General features: G+C 43.3%; 1 protein-coding gene across 1 annotated transcript; it reads left to right on the forward strand.

Moving 5' to 3' along the window:
* The first annotated feature begins 1,935 nt into the window (after positions 1 to 1,935).
* Positions 1,936 to 8,789, forward strand: ODF1 (outer dense fiber of sperm tails 1). The gene is made up of 2 exons (XM_054984377.1): positions 1,936 to 2,237; positions 8,474 to 8,789. The coding sequence occupies exons 1-2, from the start codon at positions 1,936 to 1,938 to the stop codon at positions 8,787 to 8,789; spliced, it is 618 nt and encodes a 205-aa protein (XP_054840352.1).
* Positions 8,790 to 10,618: the final 1,829 nt, after the last annotated feature.

Genomic DNA, 10,618 nt, shown 5'->3' on the forward strand with positions numbered 1-10,618 from the left:
CTCTGTCTTTTTAAACTATCCTTCCCGGCTACCATTGCATCTCCCAACACATGTTCTTCACGTTTCAGATGTCTCATGTAGAGAGACTCCAAGTCTCCCTGGTTAATATAAATTTTGGAAACTGAACATGTTTCTTAGTGACACTCATAACATTTTCCTCTTCATTTCAGAAAAATAAAAAAGGTAAAAACCAATGAAAGTGAAGAGATTTCTCACCCGCGAAGGCAACTAAAGAAGAGGTTAAAAGCGCCACTTTGGAGGTTCGCCGGGCTTCTTCAAAATATGCAACGAAGCATCAGCTGCCTCGCGAGATCATCATCGATTTTTCATCTAAAAGGATCCGAGACACTATCCTATACAACTCATACAACGCGGATCTGGACTTTTTAGGTAACAAAGTCAAGATACTGAAAGACGTCCCATTTTTAGTTCGGAAAAGACGATTTAAGTATAAAAAGCTCGCAGCTCTTCTGAGGGAACGTGGAATAAAGTATAAATGGCTATTTCCGGAAGGTATCTGGTTCAGTTACAAAGATCAAGCTTACAAGATATTATCAGAAGGTCAACTAAGGGATTTTGAGGACAAAAATCCGGAATTTCAGCGAGACACCAAGCAAGAAGAAAAGGAGAAGTCTGAGGGGGGGGGAGGAAACGAGCACTGCGGCTGCAGTTGCTCAGAGAGAATTGCGTCCGGGACCCAGGAGGGGGAGGAAAACTTAATTTGAATTTGAATTGTAATTTGCATTTTGTAAGGTCAACCACTCCATCAATATTATACAAAGCTTTAGTTTTTTTAATAATGGCAGTATGAAGGGAAAGCATTCTGTGTAGTGTAGTTGTTATATGTTGTTGTTGGTTTTTTTTTCTTTCCTTCCCTTGTTCCCCTTCCTTTCCTTTGTATTGTTAGTTAATGTAGTTAATAAAAAGAATAAAAAATCTTTAAAAAAAAGAAAGTGAAGAGATTTCTTAAAATCTCGGGGAAGCTGAATCCCTGTGCATTTCAAACTAAAAAGTTTTTCCTCTGGGAAGGAGTTGACTCCAGGAGTTGCCTCCAGTTGAAGGAGCAGTTGCCTCCAATCTTCTAACCTCCTAAATAGGTAATCAAAAAGGTTTGGTTTAGGAATACTTCCAGCTTTTTATCATAAAATGATTCCTGAGCTGAACTTTGAATTTAAATCTTTAAGCATAATTTCTTGATTCTATTAGGCTGCAATCTGCCTTTGCTCTAAACCTCCATTGTCTCTGTTTATGAGTTCCAAGAAAGTTTTGGGATCATTTAAAAATGTTTCTACAGGTTGAATCTTTGATTCCCACCACACCACCTTTTCAAACAACCGCTTAAAAAAGAAGGATCATTTTATGGTGGAGTGATAACTAATAATTTCTTTTTGGAAAGGGAAGCCACTAAACAGAGGGGAAAAACACTTCTGTGTGTCAATATTGATAAGTATGTTATTTCAGTAATCAATCATATGGTCAAGCAATATGGAAAAAGCACAGGCATGGGTATTTACAGTTATTGTTTTTTTTACATTTAAAACATCAACAAGGTACTCATTCCATATTAAGAGTACATAGTACTAAACAATACAATTGACAATTCTTTGTGTATTATATGGACTGCTAATGGCTATTAACTAATTTGAAATTTCTAATCTTCTTTATACATTGAATGGCAGTCTTCATGCTCCATCAATGTAGTACTTTGCATTGAGTAGCTCTCCACTGTTTACAGTTCCCATGGCAATGGCCAGATTGTGTCATATTGTCAGAGTAATGATGTCATAATCAGCATGCTGGAACACAACTAAAACTCCAGTCGCTTGCTCTTAAAGCAAACTTCTGGCCAGGGCTTGCAAGACCAATTTTTTTTCCTGACGAGTGCTCCTTTGTTAAAGGTTGTGCTCGCATGTTAATATGTTTTAATGCCTACTAATGGCATCACTTTGTAACTCTTTGGAAGCTGTTAGACGAGATTTAAAGCGAACGGATCGAGAAATCAAGAGGCGCTTAAGGCTAATGGACATGCATTGCTGTCATAGCTTATGCAACAGACACCTCCACTTACATTGCCTCTGCGACGTAAGCCTGCATCCACATTGTTGTTGTAGTCTCCATCCATACCCACATTGCCTCTGTGACGTTTTGTGCTGCAGTCCATGTCGAATATCGTGCCTCACAACGTTGGAGAGAAAAGCCATTAGAGCTAAAATAGAGGCTGAGCAAGAACTGGCCAGGTAACCATTTTTTCTGACTGATCACTTAGGCAATTCATACCTAACATGGTTTAAAATGGGAGAGGGGGGTGATTGCAAAGTACATGATGGAAAAGGTATTTGTTCCTTGGTATAATCAAGTTATAACGTATTGTTTAAACAAACCCCACCACGCAATTATATTCTTTGTTCATGTTCTAAAGAAAGGGAGAGGAACAGGTTTGGATCTCAAGGCCCATTTTCAACCAGCTGATGGAGCATTCCCCAGATGATGCAGACATGTTAGTTCTTTCTTTTAATCACATGGCTTTAATTCCTTGACTGGTAAGGAAAGTCAAAGAGCACAGGAAGCCTTATCTTTTCCCTCTAGAATTTCCCTCTAGAATGCCTAGAATTTCCTACTCATAATTCTTTACAAAGTCACTCACATGCTGCTGAAGATCTGTTGTATGGGTAGTCTCTGCTCCAAAAGACTGAGATGCATGCCTTAGAACATGCTCAGTTTGTAGCAAAGAAAATCAGTACTGACATTAAGGTTATCAACCTCAGGATGATGCCTGAAGTTCTAGAATTGTCTCTGATCTCCAGACCACAGAGACCAATTCCCTTGGAGGATATGGCAGCTTTAAAGGGCAGATTCCATGGCATCACATCCCCCACTGAGCTCCCTTCCTTCCCCAAACTCTGCCCTTCCCAGGCACCACCCCCAAATCTACAGGAATTTTCAAAGCCGGAGTTGGCAGTCCTGAATGGCAGTGAAACAATCTTGCTGGCTGTTAGAAATCTTCTTATCAAAGAATCCCGGAAAAGCAGCTGAAAACCTCTTCTGTATTACACTCTGGCCCAAATATCAGGTTCATTACACACCTTTCCACTGTAATTGTTAAACAGATACAGTATCTATGTAGGTTTGTCACTGTGCTGCTTCAAGAGACTTTCTAACTAGTACTGTACTCCAAATGTACCTATTTAAATGACAGAAAGCCACCTTCCTCACTATGGTATTAGACTAATATTTTTTACTAAACCATTCTGTCTTATAAAAAGCTGACAAGTATTGTGTGAAGAAGCTAGTACAACACACTTGGGAAACAATACATCTTTGTGGTGCCTAAGTATGCAGTCCCATGCATTCTTACTAGAGCAAAAGTCCCCAACGTGGTGCCTGCGGGCACCATGGCACCCACTGACACCTTTCCTGGTACCTACCAAGTGTTTTTATAACTTACAAAGTGGGTGAGATACGGATCCCCCAGTGGGGGTGGGGCATCTCCTGCTCCCAGCCTCCGCCCCTGCCACCTCTCACCTGGCTGGCGGGGGAAAGGTGTGGGGAACGGGCCTGGGAGCCCCCACTGTGCATGCCCGCATGCTCCAGAGCACTTCCGTGTCACACCAGGAATGAAGGCCCCCACGCAGGACTGATCTGATAAAAATCAGCCCACAATCTAGTGTTATAGAAGTTACATACTTTCTCTTGGTTTCATTTTGGAAAGTCAATTAAAATAGTGTTGTCAATTTACATTAAATATGTCTATCCGATGGGCTCAACCTGAAGCAGCATGCCGGCGGCGGGGGGAACGACTACAGCCTATGACAAAAAAGAATGATAAAATTTCTTAACCATTGTAAATATTTTCTCCAGCATAGATTGATCATTAAGGTCATCAGGAAAAATCCTGGTGGATCAATGGCCTACTTATCCACTGGGGCTGCCAGTGAGTGCAAGCTGAAGGCACAGGGAAAGAGGGCTCGCAGCAGTGAGGGGCTCTCTCTCTCTCTCCTGGCCCACCCTTGCCCAGCCTGGCCTTGCTGCAATGAAGGAGAGGATGCGCCAGCCCAGCCTGGACATGGTGAAGGATGGAACAGGCGTTGCCTGGCTACTTAGCGTGGCTGGGGACACCTCCAGCTCAGGGCTGGCTGGGGCAGGGCCCTTTTCCAGTCCCATACTGCCCCATACGCCCCAGTCTCCTCAACGGGCTGTTTAGATTTTGGAAGACAGAGAGAGGAGCAGACAGACACTGCTGCAAATTGGCTGTAGGTAGCACTTTGGGATGCAGGATATCTCATGCTCTCTCACTTGGATCTGATGTGGAATAGCGGGTTTGATGCCCTGTAGGATGCCTCTTTGCTTCCACCTGTGCTCTATTTGTAAATAAAGAAAATACAGCAAGATGTCATCAGTCTCCAGTGCTCTCTCCCAAGGAGAACCAAGCTAGGTAAGCACTGCCCCGGGGAACCTCTCCTTGATCAGAGAAACAGGGACTGCATAACCTGGAATGAACTGGCTGTTTAACATACAGGGAATATTCCTGTTGGAGCAAGCAAAGCCAGACTCCAATAGCTCAGCCTCCGCTGCAGGGGCAACTCAGCGTATACATGGATGCTAAGCTCACCTGTTGTCTTCTCCAGCACCACTGCCAACCAGTCTGAGCTGCGTAACCCCTGCAGTGCTGGCTTGTAGCGCAGCACTGCAGGGGCCACAGCTTTTTCTTCAGCAATGGAATAAGATGCCTGGAACCTGGCCTGGTGGAATAGCAGGAGAAAATTGGGGGATGAGGGAAGAGTTAAGCACTCATACCACCTTTTCATTGCACATTGTGTTCTGTTGACTCCAGTTTACATAAGGGAAGCCCATCTTTAAAGATCCATGACTGAAGAGGAATGTAATTCTCTCCAAACAGGAGAAATTCTTTCACACTGCAAATGTTAACAGAAAGCATACCCGCATTCGGTGAGATTTAGGGAACAAGGATATTCATGTACACCTATTTCATTTTTCTCTGCATATCCAGATTCTCAAGGCTATATTTTAGGATCGTCTCCTAATATTTGAAGCAGCTGTTCTCCCTTGAAAATCTCACCAAATTCAGGACTGAGGAGATGAAAACTATATTGAAGGAGGCTCAGGTCCAGCCTAGTATTTCTCTGCTTGCGTGAGAAGGCATTGGATTAATTATATAATATGTGCTCAAATTTAATAGCAGGATGCTATTAAAAGGACAGAAAATACGTAAATAATATTTGTAGGGCTTCAGGTGATGATGCTCAGGTAGGGAGCCCATCTCTGCTCTATAGGAAACTATTTGGAAATGGAAAAACTAGGCCAAGGGAGCAACGAGTTGTCTCCTGGCCATTGCTGAGAGTGGAGTTGGGGCTCTAGCATTGCCTATAAAGAGGAGAGGGGGCATCACCCATAAGACCTGAGCTGTGCTTGCTTGGAGGGTGTGTAGTAGCTGTCAATTTTGAGGCTGTGGATGCTTTGCTCTCTCCTGGTGAGGCCATCTGCTCTGCTTTTTTGTGTGCAACCACAGAGGCTCCAGAGAGCTTAAAACCTTCACAAAAGCTTAGCTGAAAGTATTTGGCACCAAAATGTGTTTATGAGTCTGAATGTAATTGCAGCTAGACCAGTGAAAAGACATCAAAAGAAAGGATTTCATTACTAATTCATGATACTGATTTTAAATAGGTGGCACTTCAGATTTTTATGTTTGCCTAAATAAAATAATCCTCCACCACCACCAATTCTGCTTCCCGGACCTTACCTGCATCATTGCCCTATTCTTGCTCTGCTGCCTTTCGCCCCAACATCTGCCCTCATTTAATTCTTCTTTTGCCTTAAATAGCTCTCTGAACGGTGTTGCTTCATCATTTTCTCAGCTGTTGTTTTTATTTTTTTAATTAAGATGATTTATTTTATCAATCCCCGAGGCCAAAACCTGAGCAAGGGAGCTGATTGACTTTCATTAGTTAGTAATATTTTCCAGTCTGTCAGCTGGAGACAGAAGACGGTACATCTTGCCTCCAACAATGTTCTGAACAAAGGGCTTCATAAGGTGTAGGAGAAAAGATAGGCAATGCAGATATAATTAGTCATAGGCTTGTGACTCATGCAAACACAACACAGAAAATCAGAGCTTTACAGTCAGTGTAGCTTAGCAGAGGAAACTGTTAAACACAATCCACAGGATCTGGGTTCAAATGTATGCTTGGCCATGAAATTCTCGGGATGAGCCAAGGCACATGTTTTTAATGGGAACTACATAACAGGGCCAAACTCAACATGATGGTGAACACTGTCATCATTTTAAAGTGATTCTAAAATGCCTCAATGGTCAGATCTTGATCAGGCCCATAAAGCAGTGGGCTGAGGTGCTCTCATTGCCCAGGGACAGACCCATGGATGTCGTCATATCTAGTTTGGTCCACAGAGCTGTTGTAAAGACAAATTAGCAAGTGCTGTGTGTGCTGTTCAAAGTTCCCTGGATGAAAAGTAAGGCTGCCAGGTCCCCTGGTAGGGGCAGAGGGTTCCCTGCTCCCACCCTCTGCCGCCACTCACCTGGCCAGCAGGGGGGAAATATGGGGGAACTAAACATCACGGGCACGCTTCTGGTGCAGCGTAACAACATAACTCCTGCTCCCAATTCAGCCCAGTGCAAAGTGCAGGACTGCTCCCAGGCCCTGCATGATGACACCATTCTCGTCTCGAGAGTGACATCGCGCTGCACCAAGTACATTCCCAAGAGGCTTGTCCCCTGCCTTTTCCCCCTGCTAGCCAGATGAGTGATGGTACGGGGCAGAGGGGAGAAGAAAGGTGAGTGTCAGCCCCCCCCCCACACACACACAGGGAGGGTAAGGGGATGTGGCAACCCTAACAAAAGGTGAGTTACAAAAGTGATGTGTGAGTAGCTAGCAATAGGCCAAATAAATCTCACTGACTATTTTTGTCTATTTTGTCTATTTTTGTTATTGACTAAACTGAAACAGCCTGGGGGGCTTCATTTGCACCACTAGGGGCTGCACATGCACTGTTAAAGCAAATAGTACCCCCCCCCCCCCGGGCTGTATCAGGTCCAGAAAATGGCACAATAGGTAAATTTTCAGCAATGTAATTCAGCTTCATCATGGAGCTCTATAGCCTATTTGTCTAAATATTTAAAACAGAATTCAGATAAAGAGGAATTCTGTTTGCATCCACTAAGCGCTACATGGGAAACACACTGAATTTGGATAACCAACATTTGCATAATGTAGATTCTCCTCTGTACCTTATGAAATGACTACACACCAGCACCTGTTGGCCAACCAGGAGATTCTGTTGTGACTGCAAAGCCTCTATGATTGTCACTTCCAGGTCTACCCACACCAGGATATGGCAATGTAATCATTTCTGAAACCGATGCAATTTAGTGTATTATGGCTGTTCAGTTTCTATTGGCCTATCACATTAATAGACACCACCACCAGAGTTTATCATTGAATTGACCCATTTAATGTTATATCTAGGCATCTCTATTTCATAAACTCCAGTTGTCCCTATTATCCACACACAGTCTCTCTTTTCTGATAAAACAAATTGTGTCCCACCCAATTTTTTATTTTTTGATGGACATCTTGTTAACATTTAGTGTAAGTAGTTTTGTCATTCCTGAAGGTTCAACTCCTTTAGCTTTGCCTGAGGTTAAAGTGCTTGAAAAATCTGATGGGTGTATTTTGTCCCTAGTGCCTGTGCTCATACATGTATTTACATGAACATGAAGGCCTCACTTGCTGAGTATATTTTGAATCGTTCATATCCTCTAGAACTAGTATATTTTACAGTATATCTTTAATCAAAAAGGCTGTCATCCTCTTGGTCTTTAAACCTGCAGGGGATAGGTCAAATCAGAATACATGCATATAGCAGGTAAGGTAAAATTTTCAGCAATTGATAATAATTGAGAGGGTGGGGCTCACAGTACAATTTGTTTATTTGGATAGTTATATATATTGCCTTTCTCCTTGATGGGAACTCCAAGAGCTTACAATATCATTCTCCTCCACTTTATCCTCACAACAACCGTTCTGTGGTTAGAGCGAGTGACTAGCCCAAGGTTATCCATCAAGCTTTTATGGCAGAGTTGGGATTCAAACCTTAGACCAATGGTCCATTTAGTCTAGCACCCTGTTTCACACAGTGACCAAACAGACGTCTCTAGGGGGCCTACAAGCAGGTTAAGGAGACCAACACCTCCCACTGGAGTTGCCCCCTTCTCCAGCACTGACATTCAGATGGTTACTGCCTTTGAACACGGTTGTGACGAGAATGTATTTTCACCTGTGAATTGTTGAAGGGTATGCTATTCATTCAGCTTCTTTATTGGCTTGTTTATATGGTGTTTATTCTATGGTAAACTGCTTTGGGTTCCTCCAGGGAGAAAAGTGGGGTAGAAACGACTGACTGACTGACTGATATTCTGAAATTTTGTTTTTTATTGCAGAATTCGAAGAAGGGTTACTAGGATGCTGGCATCATGCACTCGTCCAAAGCTTTTAGCTTTGATGGACGTTAAGGGTTTTGACCCAGAGGACATTACTGTGAAAGTACAAGATGGGAAAGTCAAAGTGTCAGCGGAACATGAAGAAGAATTTAAGACCTGCCGAGGAAAGGAGTACAACTACTCAACAGTCACCAAAGAGATCAATTTACCACCAGGAGTGTCCGATGATGAGGTCACTTATAGCATAGGGCCCACCAGTCTTGTGAGAATAGAATCTCCGCGCCCGGTTCCACCTTGCCTCCTGAGTCTACTGTAAAGAACAAGGGCAATCAGCTCTGGTAGCTGATCAACTTAAGCATGTCACTTCCGTGGATTCTCAGGGGGATTGCTGTTTTTAACAGCACCCTTTAACCATGTGTTAGCAACCGTGTAACCCTCTTCCAACAACGACAACACTTGTACATTTGTTGGGTCCGAGTGCAAATTTGTTGTTAGTCATACTTTAAAGCACTTCTGCTTGTTTGGTGGTCACAACAGGAGGGGAACTTTTATATATTACTCATTATGATGACCTTAAGCTTGTAGAAAGTACTGTACAAGGAATAACAATAGAACATCCCTTCCAAAACAGCTTATATTTGAAACAACACAAAAGGAGAAAAGTAGAGGGAAGGGGAATCCAGAACATGAGCATTTTACGTAGTATTAGAATGAAGGCAGGCAAAATGTCTCTCAGTAGGACAGCAACATCTTTTCTTGGCCTGCTCAGCCCTGAAGTTCATCAGCTGGACTTCACCAATCACTCTCTTTCAGCCGAACATCTCAGAGTGATGTTGTCCACTGCAGACTTTACAGTGCTGGCATGTGAGGCAGACCTGAATCCCTCTCCCATCCCTCATCAGGGCAGCAATGACTTTTCTAGACCCAGGATAATAGACAAGACTTAGCCCACTGAGCCCCAAGTCTGCCAATGATAGTATGGAAATAGCAGGGCTTTTTTTCAGCTGGAACGCGGTGGAACGGAGTTCCGGCACCTCTTGAAAATGGTCACATGGCTGGTGGCCCTGCCCCCTGATCTCCAGAGAGAGGGGAGTTTAGATTGCCCTCTGCGCCAGTGGCAAGGATCAGGGGACAGGGACACTGGCCATGTGACCATTTTTGCCGAGGGCAATTTAAACTTTAAAAAACTCCCCCCTTGTTCCAGCTGACCCAAAGTGATGTCATTGTGTGGTCCTGAGTTCCACCACCTCTTTTCCCAGAAAAAAAGCCCTGGGAAATAGTAACTGAATCACATGATTAATTTGGAAATGGAGTTTAAAAACACACTGGTACATAATATGTACAACCAATTAAGGCAATTTCTTATGTGGGGGGGGCATAGAAGGGATATCTGGATAAGAAATTGCAAATACACAGCAACATGTACTTGTGTAATGTGTACCGTGAAAACTGGGTTGCCAGCTCATGGATGGGAAATTCCTGGAGATTTGGGGGGGTGAAGCTTGCAGAGGGCAGGGTTTGGGGATGGGAGGGATCTCAGCAGAGTATAATGTCATAGAGTCCACACTCCAAAGCAGCCATTTTTTCCAGGGGAACTGATCTCTATTGCCTGGAGATCAGTTGAAATTCTGTGAGATCTCCAGCCACCACTTGGATGCTGGCAACCGTACCCGAAAACCTGATTTGTAGAAAATTCCCCCGATCCATATATCTAGGAAACTAGACATGTATGCTTACCACATATACCAGTGCAGATGCAGCTTTCTTCATAAAAGTCCTATCCATGTGTACAGTTGCCAGTTGGACAAAGAACACTGGGACAAAGAAGACTGGGACACTGAAGTTAAATAACATCACCTGACAATTGCTTGCAAATCACACTGAGATTTAAGGGAGAATTAATGTCTCTCTACACAAGACATCTTATACCAGGATGCTCAAATGTAGAGAGAGAGAGACAATGTTAGCTGGGAAGCATAGTTTAAAAAGACAGAGCCGCAGAGATCACTCCTTAGAGAGCTTGTTAATTTCATCTTCACCTCCCCAAAAGCTCTGTCAAATTCATCTCTCTACATAAGGGTAGTTTTAAAAGACAGAGCAGGCAGAGACCCTCAGAGGGTTTGTTAATTTCATCATTACTACCCC

Source organism: Eublepharis macularius, chromosome 7 (genome assembly GCF_028583425.1).
Source record: "Eublepharis macularius isolate TG4126 chromosome 7, MPM_Emac_v1.0, whole genome shotgun sequence".
In the NCBI taxonomy this organism is placed as follows: domain Eukaryota; kingdom Metazoa; phylum Chordata; class Lepidosauria; order Squamata; family Eublepharidae; genus Eublepharis; species Eublepharis macularius.

What these genes read in the sequence shown, in the direction of transcription:
- ODF1 (XM_054984377.1), top strand. Translation starts at nt 1,936, where the DNA reads ATGGCATCACTTTGTAACTCTTTGGAAGCTGTTAGACGAGATTTAAAG. An exon ending in GCTGAGCAAGAACTGGCCAG is followed by an intron (nt 2,238 to 8,473) that starts GTAACCATTTTT and finishes TTTTTATTGCAG; the next exon opens with AATTCGAAGAAGGGTTACTA.